This window comes from Balaenoptera acutorostrata, chromosome 7 (assembly GCF_949987535.1).
Source record: "Balaenoptera acutorostrata chromosome 7, mBalAcu1.1, whole genome shotgun sequence".
Lineage (NCBI taxonomy): Eukaryota > Metazoa > Chordata > Mammalia > Artiodactyla > Balaenopteridae > Balaenoptera > Balaenoptera acutorostrata.
Genome location: NC_080070.1, coordinates 80,473,185 through 80,495,418, shown reverse-complemented (window position 1 = coordinate 80,495,418; position 22,234 = coordinate 80,473,185). Strand labels below are relative to the sequence as shown.

The 22,234-nt window shown below is 36.9% G+C and overlaps 1 protein-coding gene across 3 annotated transcripts in view; it reads right to left on the bottom strand.

Annotated features, from left to right (window-relative positions):
• The window catches only part of SEMA3D (semaphorin 3D), a 208,961-nt gene that overhangs the window by 105,407 nt on the left and 81,320 nt on the right, over positions 1-22,234 (bottom strand). For all 3 annotated transcript variants that reach the window (XM_007170275.2, XM_057550011.1, XM_007170276.2), the window contains one exon: positions 7,393-7,553. In XM_007170275.2, the coding sequence (XP_007170337.1) occupies positions 7,393-7,553 (161 nt within the window). The remainder of the gene's footprint in view (positions 1-7,392; positions 7,554-22,234) is intronic.

Sequence of the window (22,234 nt, the reverse complement as noted above, 5' to 3'; positions counted from 1 at the left end):
TTTTCTTTTCCCCTTTTTCTCTTTTTGTGAGTGTGTATGTGTATGCTTCTGTGTGTGATTGTGTCTGTATAGCTTTGCTTTTACCATTAGTCCTAGGGTTCTGTCCATCCGTTTCTTTTTTTGTTTTTAGTTTTTTTTTTACTTTTTAAAATTTTTTCTTAATAATTATTTTTTATTTTAATAACCTTATTTTATTTTATCTTCTTTCTTTCTTTCTATTTTTTCTCCCTTTTATTCTGCACCGTGTGGAAGAAAGGCTCTTGGTGCTGCAGACAGGAGTCAGTGCTGTGCCTCTGAGGTGGGAGATCCAACTTCAGGACACTGGTCCACAAGAAACCTCCCAGCTCCACGTAATATCAAATGGTGAAAATCTCCCAGAGATCTCCATCTCAACACCAAGACCCAGCTTCACTCAATGACCAGCAAGCTACAGTGCTGGACACCCTATGCCAAACAACTAGCAAGACAGGAACACAACCCCATCCATTAGCACAGAGGTTGCCTAAAATCATAATACGGCCACAGACACCCCAAAACACACCATCAGACGTGGACCTGCCCACCAGAAAGACAATATCCAGCTTCATCCACCAGAACACAGGCACTAGTCCCCTCCACCAGGAAGCCTACACAAACCACTGAACCAACCGTAGCCACTGGGGACAGACACCAAAAACAACAAGAACTATGAACCTGCAGCCTGCGAAAAGGAGACCCCAAACACAGTAAGTTAAGCAAAATGAGAAGACAGAAAAACACACAGCAGATGAAGAAGCAAGGTAAAAACCCACCAGACCTAACAAATGAAGAGGAAATAGGCAGTCTACCTGAAAAAGAATTCAGAATAATGATAGTAAAGATGATCCAAAATCTTGGAAATAGAATAGAGAAAATACAAGAAATGTTTAACAAGGACCTAGAAGAGCTAAACAGCAAACAAACAATGATGAACAACACAATAAATGAAATTAAAAATTCTCTACAAGGGATAAATAGCAGAATAACTGAGGCAAAAGAACAGATAAGTGACCTGGAAGATAAAATTGTGGAAATAACTACTGCCGAGCAGAATAAAGAAAAAAGAATGAAAAGAACTGAGGACAGTCTCAGAGACCTCTGGGACAACATTAAACACACCAACATTCGAATTACAGGGGTCCCAGAAGAAGAAGAGAGAAAGAAAGGGACTGAGAAAATATTTGAAGAGATTATAGTTGAAAACTTCCCTAATATGGGAAAGGAAATAGTTAATCAAGTACAGGAAGCGCAGACAGTCCCATACAGGATAAATCCAAGGAGAAACACGCCAAGACACATATTAATCAAACTATCAAAAATTAAATACAAAGAAAACATATTAAAAGCAGCAAGGGAAAAACAACAAATAACACACATGTGAATCCCCATAAGGTTAACAGCTGATCTTTCAGCAGAAACTCTGGAAGCCAGAAGGGAGTGGCAGGACATATTTAAAGTGATGAAGGAGAAAAACCTACAACCAAGATTACTCTACCCAGCAAGGATCTCATTCAGATTTGATGGAGAAATTAAAAGCTTTACAGACAAGCAAAAGCTAAGAGAATTCAGCACCACCAAACCATCTTTACAACAAATGCTAAAGGAACTTCTCTAGGCAGGAAACACAAGAGAAGGAAAACACCTACAATAACAAACCCAAAACAATTAAGAAAATGGGAATAGGAACATACATATCGATAATTACCTTAAATGTAAATGGATTAAATGCTCCAACAAAAAGACACAGACTGGCTGAATGGATAAAAAAACGAGACCCGTATATATGCTGTCTACAAGAGACCCACTTCAGACCTAGGGACACATACAGACTGCAACTGAGGGGATGGAAAAAGATATTCCATGCAAATGGAAATCAAAAGAAAGCTGGAGTAGCCAATTCTCATATCAGACAAAATATACTTTAAAATAAAGACTATTACAAGAGACACAGAAGGACACTACATAATGATCAAGGGATCGATCCAAGAAGAAGATATAACAATTGTAAATATTTATGCACCCAACATAGGAGCACTTCAATACATAAGGCAAATACTAACAGCCATAAAAGGGGAAATCGACAGTAACACAATCATAGTAGGGGACTTTAACACCCCACTTTCACCAATGCACAGATCATCCAAAATGAAAATAAATAAGGAAACACAAGTTTTAAATGATACATTAAACAAGATGGACTTAATTGATAGTTATAGGACATTCCATCCAAAAACAACAGAATACACATTCTTCTCAAGTGCTCATGGAACATTCTCCAGGATAGATCATATCTTGGGTCACAAATCAAGCCTTGGTAAATTTAAGAAAATTGAAATCGTATCAAGTATCTTTTCTGACCACAACACTATGAGACTAGATATCAATTACAGGAAAAAATCTGTAAAAAATACAAACACATGGAGGCTAAACAGTACACTACTAAATAACCAAGAGATCACTGAAGAAATCAAAGAGGAAATCAAAAAATACGTAGAAACAAATGACAATGAAAACAGGACGACCCAAAACCTATGGGATGCAGCAAAAAGCAGTTCTAAGAGGGAAGTTTATAGCAATACAATCCTACCTTAAGAAACAAGAAACATCTCAAATAAACAACCTAACCTTACACCTAAACAAATTAGAGAAGAAGAACAAAAAAACCCCCAAAGTTAGCAGAAGGAAAGAAATCATAAAGATCAGATCAGAAATAAATGAAAAAGAAATGAAGGAAACGATAGCAAAGATCAGTCAAACTAAAACCTGGATCTCTGAGAAGATAAACAAAATTGATAAACCATTAGCCAGACTCATCAAGAAAAAAAGGGAGAAGACTCAAATCAATAGAATTAGAAATGAAAAAGGAGAAGTAACCACTGACACTGCAGAAATACAAAGGATCATGAGAGATTACTACAAGCAACTGTATGCCAATAAAATGGACAACCTGGAAGAAATGGACAAATTCTTAGAAATGCACAACCTCCTGAGACTGAACCCAGAAAGAAATAGAAAATATGAACAGACCAATCACAAGCACTGAAATTGAGACTGTGATTAAAAATCTTCCAACAAACAAAAGCCCAGGACCAGATGGCTTCACAGGCGAATTCTATCAAACATTTAGAGAGGAGCTAACACCTATCCTTCTCAAACTCTTCTAAAATATAGCAGAGGGAGGAACACTCCCAAACTCATTCTACGAGGCCACCATTACCCTGACACCAAAACCAGACAAAGATGTCACAAAGAAAGAAAAGTACAGGCCAATATCACTGATGAACATAGATACAAAAATCCTCAACAAAATACTAGCAAACAGAATCCAACAGCACATTTAAAGGATCATACACCATGATCAAGTGGGGTTTATCCCAGGAAAGCAAGGATTCTTCAATATATGCAAATCAATCAATGTGATACACCATATTAGCAAATTGAAGGAGAAAAACCATATGATCATCTCAATCGATGCAGAGAAAGCTTGTGACAAAATTCAACACCCATTTATGATAAAAACCCTGCAGAAAGTAGGCATAGAGGGAACTTTCCTCAACATGATAAAGGCCATATATGACAAACCCACAGCCAACATCGTCCTCAATGGTGAAAAACTGAAACCATTTCCTCTAAGATCAGGAACAAGACAAGGTTGCCCACTCTCTCCACTATTATTCAACATAGTTTTGGAAGTTTTAGCCACAGCAATCAGAGAAGAAAAAGAAATAAAAGGAATCCAAATTGGAAAAGAAGAAGTAAAGCGCTGTCACTGTTTGCAGATGACATGATACTATACATAGAGAATCCTAAAGATGCTACCAGAAAACTACTAGAGCTAATCAATGAATTTGGTAAAGTAGCAGGATACAAAATTAACGTACAGAAATCTCTGGCATTCCTATACAGTAATGATGAAAAATCTGAAAGAGAAATTATGGAAACACTCCCATTTACCATTGCAACAAATGGAATAAAATACCTAGGAATAAACCTACCTCGGGAGACGAAAGACCTGTATGCAGAAAATTATAAGACAATGATGAAAGAAATTAAGAATGATACAAATAGATGGAGAGATATACCATGTTCTTGGATTGGAAGAATCAACATTGTGAAAATGACTCTACTACCCAAAGCAATCTACAGATTCAATGCAATCCCTATCAAGCTACCAACGGCATTTTTCACAGAACTATAACAAAAAATTTCACAATTTGTATGGAAACACAAAAGACCCCGAATAGCCAAAGCAATCTTGAGAACAAAAAATGGAGCTGGAGGAATCAGGCTCCCTGACTTCGGACTATACTACAAAGTTACAGTAATCAAGACAGTATGGTACTGGCACAAAAACAGAAATATAGATCAATGGAACAGGATAGAAAGCCCAGAGATAAACCCACACACATATGGTCACCTTATCTTTGATAAAGGAGGCAAGAATATACAGTGGAGAAAAGACAGTCTCTTCAATAAGTGGTGCTGGGAAAACTGGACAGTTGCATGTAAAAGACTGAAATTAGAACACTCCCTAACACCATACACAAAAATAAACTCAAAATGGATTAAAGACCTAAATGTAAGGCCAGACACTATCAAACTCTTCGAGGAAAACACAGGCAGAACACTCTATGACATAAATCACAGCAAGTTCCTTTTGGACCCAACTCCTAGAGAAATGGAAATAAAATCAAAAATAAACAAATGGGACCTAATGAAACTTAAAAGCTTTTGCACAGCAAAGGAAACAATAAACAAGACCAAAAGACAACCCTCAGAATGGGAGAAAATAGTTGCAAATGAAGCAACTGACAAAGGATTAATCTCCAAAATTTACAAGCAGCTCATGCAGCTCAATATCTAAAAAACAAACAACCCAATCCAAAAATGGGCAGAAGACCTAAATAGAGTTTTCTCCAAAGAAGATATACAGATTGCCAACAAACACATGAAAGAATGCTCAACATCATTAATCATTAGAGAAATGCAAATCAAAACTACAATGAGATAGCATCTCACACCGGTCAGAATGGCCATCATCAAAAAATCTACAAACAATAAATGCTGGAGAGGGTGTGGAGAAAAGGGAACCCTCTTGCACTGTTGGTGGGAATGTAAATTGATACAGCCACTATGGAGAACAGTATGGAGGTTCCTTAAAAAACTGAAAATAGAACTACCATACAACCCAGCAATCCCACTACTGGGCATATACCCTGAGAAAACCATAATTCAAAAACAGTCATGTACCAAAATGTTCATTGCAGCTCTATTTACAATAGCCAGGACATGGAAGCAACCTAAACGTCCATCAACAAATGAATGGATAAAGAAGATGTGGCACATATGTACAATGGAATATTACTCAGCCATTAAAAGAAACGAAATTGAGTTATTTGTAGTGAGGTGGATCGACCTAGAGTCTGTCATACAGAGTGAAGTAAGTCAGAAAGAGAAAAACAAATACCATATGCTAACACATATATATGGAATCTAAGAAAAGAAAAAAAAAAAGGTTATGAAGAACCTAGGGGCAAGACGGGAATGAAGACACAGACCTACTAGAGAATGGACTTGAGGATATGGGGAGGGGGAAGGGTAAGCTGGGACAAAGTGAGAGAGTGGCATGGACATATATACACTACCAAACGTAAAATAGATAGCTAGTGGGAAGCAGCCGCATAGCACAGGGAGATCAGCTTGGTGCTTTGTGACCACCTAGAGGGGTGGGATGGGGAGGGTGGGAGGGAGGGAGATGCAAGAGGGAAGAGATATGGGAACATATGTATAGGTATAACTGATTCACTTTGTTATAAAGCAGAAACTAACACACTATTGTAAAGCAATTTTACTCCAATAAAGATGTTAAAAAAAAAAAAGAATAAATGGAATGGAGCTATAATGGCAGAATGAAAGGACAAGTATTTCAAATTCTAGCACATAATCACCTGTTTATTCCACCTTACTGTAAACAATATCTAGGCTGCAGAATAATAATAATTCCAAAAAAAATAAGATAACCTTATGAATTTGTGTGTTTGGACTAACACAAGTCAAGAACAACTACTGGAAATATTTTAGCCCTCATTCTTCTTCTAGAAACCCAGATTACATGGAATGCATGTGTATACATTTTCATTCAAAGATTATTTCTTTATCATACCTGAGCACTCATAAAAAATTATTCCTTTTCCTTTGGTGGACCTCAAAAATGTGTGGAACAACTACTTAAAAATTAAATGATTAGAGGAGTAAAAACATTGTTTCTAATGCATGTGTTCATTAAGTGATAGTAACATATATGGTGACAAATATTTTGCCTATGTAGACTGAAGCCCTGAGTGCTGATAATATTCAAATAACTGAACCGATAGTTATTTTAATAACTCAAAATTAGAGGATTAAGTTAAAGTGGTCATTGTAGGTGAAAGCCATATGAAGCTTCAAAGTCCAAGAATGACCTACAAAAAACTCTGAATGGGAAGAAGTCTCTATTAACTCAGTGTTGGGAACTATTGACATGAAAGCTTGAAATGGCTCCTAGTATTTCTTTTGCAGTAGTATTTCTTCTGGCAAAGAAGAGAAAGAAAAAACAAAGTTACCTCATAGATGCAGAATAGGTCATATATTATGTCTTCTCATCAGTCATTCAACTCTTGTAGTCTTGGCATCCATTTTTGTTTGCATAGATATTGATATTTACTAAATTACTGGCTAACAATAATTGATAAAACAGTGTGACAGTGTTTTCTTTGGGTATCACAGTGCTAGCTGAAAATGTAGGATACAACAGCAATTGCTTTATGGGTTTTGAATAACTAGTATATATTTCTTTTAAGTGCTAAGATTGTTCTTAATGAGCCCACAAGTGAGGCATTATTCATCTTCACTATCTGAATGTGACTGGGCCATAGAAGAAACTTGCTCAGATATAAAAGGAGAGTGTGGAGAAACCGGTGTAGTGCTAAAATGCTACCAGAGTCACACTATCATTAAGTATGCTTATTTGTTCATTGAAAATTAATAAAAATTTAATTTTACAATAATTGCTACAGATATAAATATTAATATTTCATGAATAACTCATTTTCCAGCTTTTAAATCCAAAACTTTGCAGTAGCATCCATTTACTAACTTTTCACGCCTTTCATTCAGATTTTCAAAGGTTTTAGTATTACACTCACTCTTCTACTTAAATCCATAAAAATCCAAAAACATGTATCAGAGGCAATAAGTTCTTTTAACATGTTCTTTTTTGACATGTAAATGACCTACTGCATTTGACACTGAATCACTTAAAACAAAACAAAAGAGAAGGAAAAGGGCATAGATGAAAATAAATGCATCCAGTCAACGATATAGAAATAAACTGACCTTCTTAAAATTTTTGTTTAAGTCAACCAGACTGAGCAGGAAGATGTGGTCCTTGGCTCCCAGCAGCAGCCTGCCCCTCTCCTCATCTAACAGAATGGTTTGGAAATCCAGTCCTTCTGATGAGCCCAAAAAGGGAATACAGCTATTTGAAAGCAGCAAGTCTACGGGCAAGTAAAAGAAGGATAAAAAGAAAGAAAAAATTCTGAATAAGCAAAATCTTTATTTGCCTCCATACACACACTGTTCCACTTTGTAAATGCAGATACACAGCATGAAAGCTCCAATTTAGATATATGAAAACAATATACAGTTTTTAGCACATACTCATTTAGCAATAGATGCAACTTATTATATTTGATTTTATTGACACAATGTTTATCTTATTATCAAAAATGAATATAAAACATGTTAACACAAAAGCAATAAATGCAAAATTTCTCACAACGCTGTTTACCTTTTTTTTTAATACCTTTTTAAAAAATAAATCTATTTATCTATTTTTGGCTGCATTGGGTCTTTGTTGCTGCACATGGGCTTTCTCTAGTTGCGGCAGGCGAGCGGGGGCTACTCTTCATTGCGGTGTCCAGGTAGTTGTGGCGCACGGGCTTAGTTGCTCCACGGAACGTGGGATCTTCCCGGACTAGGGCTTGAACCTGTGTCCCCTGCATTGGCAGGCGGAGTCTTAACCACTGCGCCACCAGGGAAGTCCCTGCCTTCTTAAGTTATAAATTAAAGCATCAACCTACAGTAAGATTTGCAAACTGATCAAATTACCAATATATGCAAAGTAAGCAGCAAACTAAGTGTGTGATAAATCTCAGGCATTTTTTTTCCCTTCTACTTTTGATAGTGTTCAGATTGACCCCATGTCTGGAAGATTACAGTGCCTATTTCACATATACAGCAAGATGTAAACAAAGAAGCAATGGATTCTGAAGGAGATGTGATCCTGAACCAGTGATGGAATTAGAATTATAAAGCAAGAAGGGACCTTAAAAATCAATTAATGCAAATTCATGATTTTATAAATGGAGGTGTTTAATTCCATCAAGATGAAGCCACATGCCCTAAAGTCACAAAACTGGGGTGGCAAAGCTGATAATATAACCTCAGTCCCAGTCTCCATTTATCTTTGGTTTGTTACTGGGCCTAATTCTTTGTTTCAGTTATAATTGTGATATGAACAGATTCCTATTTAAATTTAGGTCTGAGGGTTAGTGGTTAGGATTCCATGCTCTCACTGCTGAGGGCCCAGGTTCAATCTCTGGTCAAGGAACTAAGATCCCGCAAGCCATGTGGCATGGCCAAAAAAACCAAAAAGCAAAAAAAACCCAAACTAACTAAATAAATAAATTTAGGTCTGAGTTTACAGGAGCCCAAATCTTTTCAATATGTTTCACCCCAAGTACAAAACATACCCTCTCATTTTGTACAACCCTAGACTATTAATTACCAATAAGATAAAAATATCACTCATCACTTTTATTAAAGTCCATTATATGTTACTGGACTTTAAGACTAAATCATTATGTTCAAGCAATTCATTATCAATTGATGAGAAAAGTAAAAAGAGACGATGTCTTAGAAACAGGCATCAAGATGCTTCTAAAATGTGTAATGGCAGTTTTCAATCTCTGTAAAATGGATGTTTGAGTCCCTTAAATTTAAAGCCTATATATTCCGTCCATAAACTGTGGGCTTTATTACTATTTCATGTTTTTGAGAATTCCTGTCACTCTACTTTTCTAATTTACAATGGTTAAATGTTACTTCTTTTAGTCACTAAGATAGATTTTTTGTCTTAGTTTTGACAAACTAAAAGGTCATATGCTGAAGAAGATACGATACTATTTGAATTCTCAAGTGAGTGTGGCTTTACCAAACATAAATGTCTTATTAATATTTATGAATCATGCTTTGTGCACCCTGGATCGAAGTCTTAACTCTACATGAATTATTTTTCTACTAAAGTTAAATAAAACATTAATCGTTTTTCAGACCAGAGACAAAATGGGATAATATATTTTAGCATCTTCAAATGTAGTAATAAGCCTATTTTTGCAGGGCTGATATCCAGTAAATATTCCATATTGATTGCAAAGTAGAACAGAAGGGAAAGAATGGAACCAAGAGAACAGACAAGACAGATAACGATCTAAAGCCTTAACAAGAGAAAACATTTCACACAAACCTTCATTCAATCAGGCAATTCTGTATCTTCCATGGGATTTCCCCTTGTTTAACTAAGAATGAAATGGGCAAAATGGAAAGTATGTAAGGGGATTTCCAAGAGGATATCTTGACCCAACTAATAGAGGAAAGTAGGTTTTAGGTTATAAATCCATACTATTTCAAGTGTCCATGGGTTATAATCAACTATTTTGAACTACGCATTGCAATGTTAATTACAAAATGAAACATGGCTTAGCCTAATAAGCAAGAGCGTGAGCTTTAGGCCCAGATCAGCTGCATCATATCCTAGTTTTGCAACTCTGGCTGTGTGATCGAGGACAACAAATTTAAACTCTCTGTGACTTCTCATCTATAAAATGGGGATAATAATTAATAGAAACTATGTAATAAATCACGTAGATGTGAGGAATAATGAGTAAACACAGGCATTAGAATAGTGCCTAGGGCTTCCCTGGTGGCGCAGTGGTTGAGAGTCTGCCTGCCAATGCAGGGGACACGGGTTCGAGCCCTGGTCTGGGAAGATCTCACATGCCACGGAGCAACTGGGCCCGTGAGCCACAATTGCTGAGCCTGCGCGTCTGGAGCCTGTGCTCCGCAACGAGAGGCCGCGATGGTGAGAGGCCCGCGCACCGCGATGAGGAGTGGTCCCCACTTGCCGCAACTGGAGAAAGCCCTCGCACAGAAACGAAGACTCAACACAGTCATAAATAAATAAATAAATAAATAAATAAATAAAAGAATGTGAATTTCTAAAAAAAAAAAAAAAAAGTTTAAAAAAAAAAAAAAGAATAGTGCCTAGCACACAGGAAGTGCTATGTAACTATCAGCTATTATAATAATGATGTATTTTTAAAACTCTATATAAAATCTATAAAAAGAAGTCATATTTTCCAACTCATAATCCTCATGATGATTAAAGGAGGTAATTTATATAAAGTTCTTAGAACAATGCCTTGAAAATAGGAAAAGTTCAAAAAACATTAACTGTTACTTTGAATATTAAACTCTGGTTTGGGCCAAATGAGTTCTATTAAAGAGTATTATCTCACCTTCCATTAAATCTGACTTATGAAGATTAGAACAGCTCTATGTTTTTAAAAATAATATTGGAATAACATTAAAAAGCTACTCTGTCCACAAATATTTATAAGCTTCTAGTACGTGTTAAGCATTGAACATGCTGCTTAAGGTTGTGGAATGGCTGAGTCCTACTGTCAAGGAGCTCACAGATCCCTGTGCAAATAGATATGCATAGACAATACAACATAAGCACAATAAATTATAATACAAGTGTATACAAAATGCTAACAAATCTTTCAAGTAATTAATTGTGCATCACCTTACAAAAGGAGGTCGTACTTGTGAACAGTCTTGAAGGACAGACAGAAGCTTTACAGGAAAAACATAAAGAAAAGTTTATTCCAAGCAGAAGAGTACTAGAATGTACAAGGGTATACACCATCGTATATTACACTTACGTACTGCATGTTTAATGCTATCTCCTACTATGGGGTATGAGTTCCTTCAGGGCCAAGACCAGGCCTTACTTATCTTGGAAACCCCAGCACGTATCTCAGAGCCTGAGACAAATTAAGCACTTTAATAAATTTGGGGAATTGTAGTAGTTCAGTAGGCTGCAACAGAGAGAAGAGGCAGGGGCAGTGAGAAGTGAGGATGCCTCCAGGTAATTAGGGCATAAGACGGCAGGCTGCGGAGGTCGGGTACTATGTACGTAACTGAAAGCCACTAAAGTATTTTGTGCAGGAAAAGTGACAGAGACTATAGCTGAGTATTACAAAAATAAGTCTGGCTGCAGTGTTCAGGATGGATGAGAGTCAGGAAAGATGGGGGCAGAGAGGCTCCCCAGAAGTTTCTGAAATGTGGTGAGTCCCTGAATTATGGCAGTGCTAACGGGAAGAGGAAGACGTTTAAGAATCTTGAGTCTCATTTTCCGTCTCTACGCAAACAGTGAGAAAAATAAAGTTGAGGTCATCATTTGCTTTATTTTCTTTTACCATAACTAATTCTATTGGTTTTAGTTTCAAACAAATTTGACAAGGAAAAACAGCTGCAAAAATAGTGACTAACCTGAAGCATTAACACTTTAAAATGATTTAACGTTGCCTTGTAACAATGTTAGCATCAAAACGATTAAAGCATGCTTCCCCGATGCTTTGTAGCCAAACTAAATAACTGGACTTAGGCATTACATATGAAAATTTCTCAGGCTGATGCACACATTTTGAAAAGACCTTGGGACAGGGATTGGAACAGGTTCCCTCTTCCCCAAACAGTTTATCTTTCTTGCATTTCTGCCAAACCAAGCAAAGTCATTTTTGTTTCCACGGGATCATCAACAAAAGCCTAGAAAAAAAAAGTTAAATCCGGAGTCTGAATCTTAACACCTAAAGCTGATACACTCCCAGGGTTTCAGGAACCAGATATGGATGCGAGCTGTGCAGGCTGCAAACTCATGCAAGTTAAAGACTAATAATTTGGCAATATATTGCAAAGCTTTATTTTTTCTTTTCTTAAACTGGCGAGTCTCAGGCACCTGATTTTTAAGACTGTCCACAGTTTATAATCCTTTTGAACAGAAACTCCGTCTTGTTTTTTTTCCCCCTTTGGTGGTGGGGTGAATGGCTTCACAAATGCCATTCAGATAGGGCCTGCTCTGTACTTACTTAACCAATATAACCTTTCCTCAGACTTCTAGGTCCTAAATGCATTCTTTGTTCCATCTACCTAAACCTTTGACCGAAACTACCATAATCACTCCTTCTAGCCGTTCTTTTAGCCATTCATTGTCCTATCACCTTGTTCTCAGTTTGTAATCTCACTCAATCACCCAGGCCCTCAAATTCCCACTCTTGTCCTCAATACATTCTTGAAAAATCTACAGCTGATTATTTCTGAAATAAACGCAGCAAAGTTATGATTCATTGTTTACTCCACTAGTTTAACTATGGAAATCATGCACATGATGGATTTTAATTGAATGATGACACAGAGCAGATGTTCATAATCCATGATCAATAAACCACTGCAGAGCAACAGGATTGGTTCTGAGGTTCAAAACTCCTATAAACAGCATGGTATTTTCCTGTATTTGTATGTATGTGTGCATTGCTGAAGAGTATGTCCAGAGTTCATCAACATCTGCTGATATCTTACCAGAAGTCACAGGTAAATTGTATGTCTCCCACATACAGTTAATAACATATTTAGAATAATTTCTCATTTCTAACACAACAAAGTAAGTCTCTACCCTCATAAAACTAGATTTTTGAAAGCAAACAACTGATTCATCTAAGATCGCACAGGTACTATGCACATGCTCCAACGACTGATAACAAGTTCCACTCTTATGGACCTCACAGCCTAGTGGAGAGAAAATGCTCATCCACAACAAAAATGAGAATATACATTTTTTTTTCCAGTGGCTGGAGACTTTATTTATCTAGTTATTTATTCATTTAGGCCACACCTTGTGGCATGTGGGACGCAGGACCTTAGTTCCCCGACCAGGGATCTAACCCATGCCCTGGGGTTAACTCCGTGCATTGGGAGCACGGAGTCTTAACCACTGGACCACCAGGGAAGTCCCAAGAATATACCTGTGACAAAGGACAACAGTACTTAAAGTAGTAGACTGTTAAATATTTTTAATAGTAAAATAGAAAGAACTTCCTCTCTGTGTCTCCATTAGCAAAAGCCAAATAACACAATTCTTGCCAATACAGTGGGTAGAGAAACTAAACGGTCTCTGATCACCTTCCAACCCTGGAGTTCTAGGGCATTAGAACCTAACATTGAACTTTGTTAAAACGGACAACGTATCAAGTAACAAACTGTCATTCATCTATTTACTCCAGGCCATTGCTCTGTTCTTTGGAGCAGGTAGCCTCTAACCTTTGGGAAGAACAGAAATACGGTATATGGCAATTAGAGCTAAAGGGAGATCTTCTCAATAAACCTGTTGGACTCCTCTGTTACCAATTCAGTGAGGTCCAGAATGGTTAAGTGAGCTTCACAAAACCAGTTTTCTCTTCGTGGCAAAATACAGCAGCAATGAATCCCCTCACCTACAGCCACATGCCCCTCCATGTGAGGGCAAGGCCGAAGATCCCACAGTCCCTGCTCCTATTTGAAATAAATGCTTGTTCTGAAAAGAATTCTTTGTATCTCGCTTTTAGTGTCCCTTCATATAATTGTTCATTCAGCCTGAAGAAACATTTGACCTGATGCTCTACAGTCTTCCTCGCTACCCCAGAGAGGAAAGGAGTGGTCAGTCACGCTGAATCTAATAAATTTAGGATTAAGCAGCACAGACTTCCTCAGTGATTCACTGTGAAATGAATAAAATCCCAAACCCTTGAATTCCTGCATTTATTGCCAGAAATTCTATACTGGGTGGAGTTGACAATCTCTCTCACGAGAAGACTACATAGCTAAAAAATGGCTTCCCATATCCTTTAAAGAACACTTCACAGGAAGGTCTTTTTTTAAAGAAGAAAATCAAAGTTATTAAAGGCAGAATTTCATGGGGTAAAAATAAAATCACCTTTGAGAAAAGTTAATTTCCAGTAGAATTTCTCAGCAGAGAAAGCTTACAGCCAACAATGAATCCAGATCAAAACCCTGTCAACTTGGGGATTCCCTGGTGGTCCAGTGGTTAGGACTCGGCACTTGCCAAAAAAAAACAAAGCAAAAGAAACAAACAAACAAAAAACAACCCCCCCCCCCCAAAATACCCTGTCACCTTTCCCTACCATCTCAGGATATTCAGCACAAAAGCACAAATTCTTGCCACACCTACTCCCTCTTTTTCCTCAAGGAAATAGCCATTATATCAGTAGGGCTGTTCTGAGGGTTCTTGAATACAGTCACATCTCCAGTGTGTTCTCTGCAAAACTGTCTAAATAAAGAAGGAAAGGAGTTTTTTTTCCTGCCTTCCCCATAAATTCAGCTTCTCCCCCTTGATCTCTGAATTCCCTGGGCTTCCATGCCAACCGTTAGTCTCCCAAGATTCTTTCTATGGAACTCCTTCGTCCCATAGTTCCCATAAATGTTTTGGCTACCAAAACACCCTTACCATCCCCCAACCCCCAAAGCCTGTTCTCAGTTTGGGTCCGGAATTGAGTAAAGGGAGCAAACTGCTCATCCCAAAATGAAAATTAGTCTCTAATATTGTGGCTCACTGAGTCCCTTTGGCTCTCTGTGAACCTGTATTTGTCTCTCCCGCTTTTGGTCTGAGGCAAGGGAATAATTCTTTCTTCGATTTAACCTTTGGAAAGTGAACCCATCTTAAATTGGCCCTACCTGACTTTCAATTGGTTTTCTGAGGTTTGAGATCATATGAAAAGACCTTGGTCACCAAGATGGCTCACTTCCACCTATCAAACATACCACTTATTCTCTATTTAAGTACCTTTAGTCTCCATAGCTAACTGCTCAAACAATATCAAATGTATAAAGAATGTTATTCAAAGCTAAAATCCCGACAAAAGACTAAATTATAGGCGTATATTATATTATCATTATATTTTCCTAGGTGAAAAGTCTAACCCTACCTTGCAAATGCAAGTTAAAATCAGAAAGAAAAAAAAATGAAATTCTCATTTGCTCATCTGCAATGGAATGTTGGAAATCATTCTGTTCATTAGGTCTTAGACAGAACATTATCTATATCAATAATAAATCAGATGATGCCACATAGGGAAACATAAATTAGGAACAAATAAAGCCTATTAATCATCAAGCTACATTCTTGCCAGGACAGGATGTGGAATAGGCATGTGGTAATTCTACACCATCACATTTTCATCTACATCCATGCATTTAAATCACAGGTTTCTTCTTCTTTGGCTAGTTTTCAACAGTAGACGCTTTATATAATCCATCACATGTGAGATTCATAATTTACGATTATGGGTCCCTTTTAAATTCTTACTTTGAGTAAGAATGAATTGTTTTAAATTCTCAAAAGCTGGGCCATGATAAATTTTCCTACTGACCTATAAAATGGCTAACATTATAAATAACTGATGCATTTCCAGAAGAACAATTCAATAATAGAATAAACTGCCTCAGAAATAGTTGAGAGGGTAATTCTGGGAAAGACAGATTCTACTTTGACAATTATTTTCTCAATTCCCTTCAAAGTATTGAGAATTTCTCCCTTTTCAAATTTCAAGGTATATTTAAAATCAAAACACCATGTCACAAGTGAATATGAGTTTGTTTTCAATCTAGTATGTGTATTTAATTTTTAAAAAACTTAGAAAAGTCATACCTTAATACACCATCTATCACTGATTCTAAACAGCAAGACAAATATCACAAGAGCAAATAATTCCTCAAGCTAAGATCAACACAAGTTAATGTACAGAGCAAAGAGGTGTGAGAATAACTTAAAATATAACAATATTTTATAACAATATTACTTTTTAAATTAATTATATTAATCGAAGTTAAGTATACACATATCAAAAAGTAAAGTAAAAAGGCGTATATAAGCCCATCTGTCTCTTCTCCCACCTTTGTCCACCTCTAATCTAGAATCCATATTAACACATTTAGTAGTTTATTTTCTATTTATTTTCATATATACAAATAATATGTATGTACTACTACCTTTTAAAACATCATTTTCAGATATTTCCACTGAATTCCTGTTTATAGAAGTTGAGAGTTCTAGCTTTCTTATGCCAACTCATTCCCTCCAACCAAGCTCCTAACATTACAGTATGTCCATTCTTATAAAAGCTATATTTAATCATTCCATTACTATCGCAAGGTAAATATTCTTCCCTACTTTGAAAAGTAGTGTTCTCTAAACAAAGACTATTACAAGAAACAAAGAAGGACACTACATAATGATCAAGGGATCAATCCAAGAAGAAGTTATAACCATTGTAAATATTTATGCATCCAATATAGGAGCACCTCAATACATAAAGCAAATATTAACAGCCACAAAAGGGGAAATCGACGATAACACAATCATAGTAGGGGACTTTAACACCCCACTTTCCGCAATGGACAGATCATCCAAAATGAAAATAAATAAGGAAGTACAAGCTTTAAATGATACATTAAACAAGATGGATTTAATTGATATTTATAGGACATTCCATCCAAAAACAGCAGAATACACTTTCTTCGCAAGTGCTCATGGAACATTCTCCAGGATAGATCATATCTTGGGTCACAAATCAAGCCTTGGTAAATTTAAGAAAATTGAAATCGTATCAAGTATCTTTTCCGACCACAACGCTATGAGATTAGACATCGATTACAGGAAAACATTTGTAAAAAATACAAACACAGGAAGGCTAAACAATAAACTACGTAATAGGGCTTCCCTGGTGGCGCAGTGGTTAAGAATCCACCTGCCAATGCAGGGGACACGGGTTCCAGCCCTGGTCCAGGAAGATCCCACATGCCACAGAGCAACTAAGTTCGTGCACCACAACTGCTGAGGCTGTGCTCTAGAGCCCGTGAGCCACAACTATTGAGCCTGTGTGCCACAACTACTGAAGCCCGCCTGCCTAGAGCCCCTGCTTCATAACAATTGAAGCCACCGCAATAAGAAGCCTGTGCACCGCAATGAAGAGTAGCCCCCTCTCGCCGCAACTAGAGAAAGCCCGCGCACAGCAACAAAGACCCAACGCAGACAAAAATTAAAAAATAAATAAATAAAAAATAAATAAATAAATAAAAATAAACTACTTAATTACCAAGAGATCACTGAAGAAATCAAAGAGGAAATCAAAAACTACATAGAAACAAATGACAATGAAAACACGACAACCCAAAACCTATGGGAGGCAGCAAAAGCAGTTCTAAGAGGGAAGTTTATAGCAATACAATCCTACCTTAAGAAACAAGAAACATCTCAAATAAACAGTCTAACCTTGCACCTAAAGCAATTAGAGAAAGAAGAACAAAAAAACCCCAAAGTTAGCAGAAGGAAAGAAATCATAAAGATCAGATCAGAAATAAATGAAAAAGAAATGAAGGAAATGAGAGCAAAGATCAGTCAAACTAAAAGCTGGCTCTTTGAGAAGATAAACAAAATTGATAAACCATTAGCCAGACTCATCAAGAAAAAAAAAGAAGACTCAAATCAATAGAATTAGAAATGAAAAAGGAGAAGTAACAACTGACACTGCAGAAATACAAAGGATCATGAGAGATTACTATAAGCAACTCTATGCCAATAAAATGGACAACCTGGAAGAAATGGACAAATTCTTAGAAAAGCACAACCTTCTGAACCGGGAAGAAATAGAAAATATAAACAGACCAATCACAAGCACTGAAATTGAGACTGTGATTAAAAATCTTCCAACAAACAAAAGCCCAGGATCAGATGGCTTCACAGGCGAATTCTATCAAACATTTAGAGAAGAGCTAACACCTATCCTTCTCAAACTCTGCCAAAATATAGCAGAGGGAGGAACACTCCCAAACTCATTCTACAAAGCCACCATCACCCTGATACCAAAACCAGACAAAGATGTCACAAAGAAAGAAAACTACAGGCCAATATCACTGATGAATATAAATTCAAAAATCCTCAACAAAATACTAGCAAACAGAACCCAACAGCATATTAAAAGTATTATACACCATGATCAAGTGGGGTTTATCCAAGGAATACAAGGATTCTTCCATATACGCAAATCAATCAATGTGATATACCATATTAACAAATTGAAGGAGAAAAACCATACGATCATCTCAATAGATGCAGAAAAAGCTTTTGACAAAATTCAACACCCATTTATGATAAAAACACTGCAGAAAGTAGGCATAGAGGGAACCTACCTCAACACAATAAAGGTCATATATGACAAACCCACAGCCAACATCATTCTCAATGGTGAAAAACTGAAACCATTTCCACTAAGATCAGGAACAAGACAAGGTTGCCTATTCTCACCACTATTATTCAACATTGTTTTGGAAGTTTTAGCCACAGGAATCAGAGAAGAAAAAGAAATAAAAGGAATCCAAACCGGAAAAGAAGTAAAACTGTCACTGTTTGCAGATGACATGACACTATACATAGAGAATCCTAAAGATGCTATTAGAAAGCTGCTAGATCTAGCTACTAGATGCTACAGAAAGCTGCTAGAGCTAATCAATGAACTTGGTAAATAGCAGGATACAAAATTAATGCACAGAAATCTCTTCCTATACACTAATGATGAAAAATCTGAAAATGAAATTAAGGAAACACTCTCATTTACAATTGCAACAAAAAGAACAAAATACTTAGGAATAAACTTACCTAAGGAGACAAAAGACCTGTATGCAGAAAACTATAAGACACTGATGAAAGAAATTAAAGACGATACAAATAGATGGAGAGATATACCATGTTCTTGGATTGGAAGAATCAACATTGTGAAAATGACTATACTACCCAAAGCCATCTATAGATTCAATGCAATCCCTATCAAACTACCACTGGCATTTTTCACAGAACTAGAACAAAATTTTCACAATTTGTGTGGAAACACAGAAGACCCCGAATAGCCAAAGCAATCCTGAGAAAGAAAAACGGAGCTGGAGGAATCAGGCTCCCTGACTTCAGACTATACTACAAAGCTACAGTAATCAAGACAGTATGGTACTGGCACAAAAACAGAAATATAGATCAATGGAACAGGATAGAAAGCCCAGAGATAAACCCATGAACATATGGTCACCTTATCTTTGATAAAGGAGGCAAGAATATACAATGGACAAAAGACAGCCTTTTTGATAAGTGTGCTGGGAAAACTGTACAGCTACATGTGAAAGAATGAAATTAGAACACTCCCTAACACCATACACAAAAATAAACTCAAAATGGATTAAAGACCTAAATGTAAGGCTAGACACTATTGAACTCTTAGAGGAAAATATAGGCAGAACACTCCATGGCACAAATCACAGCAAGATCCTTTTTGACCCACCTCCTAGAGAAATGGAAATAAAAACAAAAATAAACAAATGGGTCCTAATGAAACTTAAAAGCTTTTGCACAGCAAAGGAAACAATAAACAAGACGAAAAGACAACCCTCAGAATGGGAGAAAATATTTGTAAATGAAGCAACTGACAAAGGATTAATCTTCAAAATTTACAAGCAGCTCATGCAGCTCAATATCAAAAAAACAAACAACCTAATCCAAAACTGGGCAGAAGACCTAAATAGACATTTCTCCAAAGAAGATACACACATTGCCAACAAACACATGAAAGAATGCTCAACATCATTAATCATTAGAGAAATGCAAATCAAAACTACAATGCGATATCATCTCACACCAGTCAGAATAGCCATCATTAGAAAATCTACAAACAATAAATGCTGGAGAGGGTGTGGAGAAAAGGGAACCCTCTTGCACTGTTGGTGGGAATGTAAATTGATACAGCCACTATGGAGAACAGTATGGAGGTTCCTGAAAAAACTAAAAATAGAACTACCATATGACCCAGCAATCCCACCTCTGGGCATATACCCTGAGAAAACCATAATTCAAAAAGAGACATGTACCACAATGTTCATTGTAGCTCTATTTACAATAGCCAGGACATGGAAGCAACCTAAGTGTCCATCAACAGATGAATGGATAAAGAAGATGTGGCACATATATACAATGGAATATTACTCAGCCATAAAAGGAAACAAAATTGAGTTATTTGTAGTGAGGTGGATAGACCTAGAGTCTGTCATACAGAGTGAAGTAAGCCAGAAAGAGAAAAACAAATACCATATGCTAACACATATATATGGAATCTAAAAAAAAAAAAAAAAAAAAAAATGGTTCTGAAGAACCTAGGGGCAGGACAGGAATAAAGAGGCAGACTTAGAGAATGGACTTGAGGACACGGGGAGGGGGAAGGGTAAGCTGGGATGAAGTGAGAGAGTGGCATGGATTTATATACACTACCAAATGTAAAATAGATAGCTAGTGGGAAACAGCCACATAGCACAGGGAGATCAGCTCGGTGCTCTGTGACCACCTAGGGGTGTGGGATAGGGAGGGTTGGAGGGAGGGAGACGCAAGAGGGAAGAGATATGGGGATATATGTATATGTATAGCTGATTCACTTTGCTATAAAGCAGAAACTAACACACCATGGTATAGCAATTATACTCCAATAAAGATGTTAAAAAAAAAAATAGTGTTCTCTGATTATACTTTCTTTCTTGAAAAAAAAAATGTTGCTTTTGTTAATAATTTCCCAATTGTGACATTTGCTTAGACTTCCTTAATATCATGATCGAAACTTTCCACACCTTCTGAAAAATGCCTCCATAAAATTTTCAAATGAAACTGTGTCAGATTGTTTTTTGTTTTCCTCCAGGAAACATCCCCTTTTGGCCCTTTCTTCCTCCTGCTCCAATCTGGACTGTCTATTCTCTGGGCTGAGGAATAACTTCCTCAAACTTCCTTCTACCACTCTCCTAGTATGAAACTCATTTTTCCTGGATCCCATGTCTTTCCTCTTTGATTTATTTTCTTATTTTGGTGAGCACATCTCCAGAAGTTTCCTAAAAAAGAGTGACTGTGACTTATATTTTTGAAATTTTCCATGTGTGAAAATGTCTTTAATTTACCTTTGTTGATAATTGGGCTAACTATAGAATTCTGGGCTGAATAGCTTTCACCCTGAGAGAGCTGAGGCATTTATATACTATCCTCCGGCTTCCAAAGTTATGGTTTAGAAGTCTCATGCCATCAGTGTCCCAAGCTTTTGAATGTCTTCTGTTTTTCCTTTCACCTCCTCACTCTTGCTATTATAAAACTTAAAATAATTGGCCTGAATATGTCTTGTTTTGTTTTTCACTTATCATGCTGGGCATTCAGTGTGACATCTGATCTGAAAATTAATTTCCACTGATTCAGGAAAATTTCCTTTTGGCTTTTCATTCAGAACAAACAGATGTCAGTTATCTGTGCAACTTTTCTCTAGGTTTTCTCCAGAAAGGGTCCTCTAGCTTACCCAAGGAAGATAATTCTGTACAGGTGTGCACAGAATTTGCATCAGAATATGCTTATGGACTTCCAAGAGGGAGATTCAAGATACAGTCACAGAATAATGTCTTCCCTAATTTCAGGCAGTATTACAGGGCATAAACAATGAGATCATGTTTTCCATTTATAGTTTCCCATAAATTGTTAGTTCTCTGCTGATGACTTCAAAATAGACACCTAAAACCCCACTGCCTCTCCTAAGTCACAGTTCAGAATTTCCAGTAGCCTGCTTGGTACTGTCATTTCTCCCCCAACCACCTGGTCCTACTGACTATAATGACTTTAATGACATGACCTAGTTCCCAGGCTCAAGATAACAGAATCGTTTTTAGTTACTCTTCCTTATTCCCTTACTCTTTTATTCCCCTATTTAAATAATTGCTACCTGTAAGTATATTGCATTTCCCTCACATCAACTTCCAGGTAAATTTAAAGCCTTATAGATTTCCTCATGCAAATTATCTATTCTTCTTCCTAAACATTTATTCTTATCATCAGCCAGGCTAAGAGCCATATTACTGCTTCTCAAAATTACTATAACAGGCTCCTAAACAACCTTGTTCCTTGCCCCCCTCCCTCTCCAATCTCTCCCACATGATGCTGTCTATT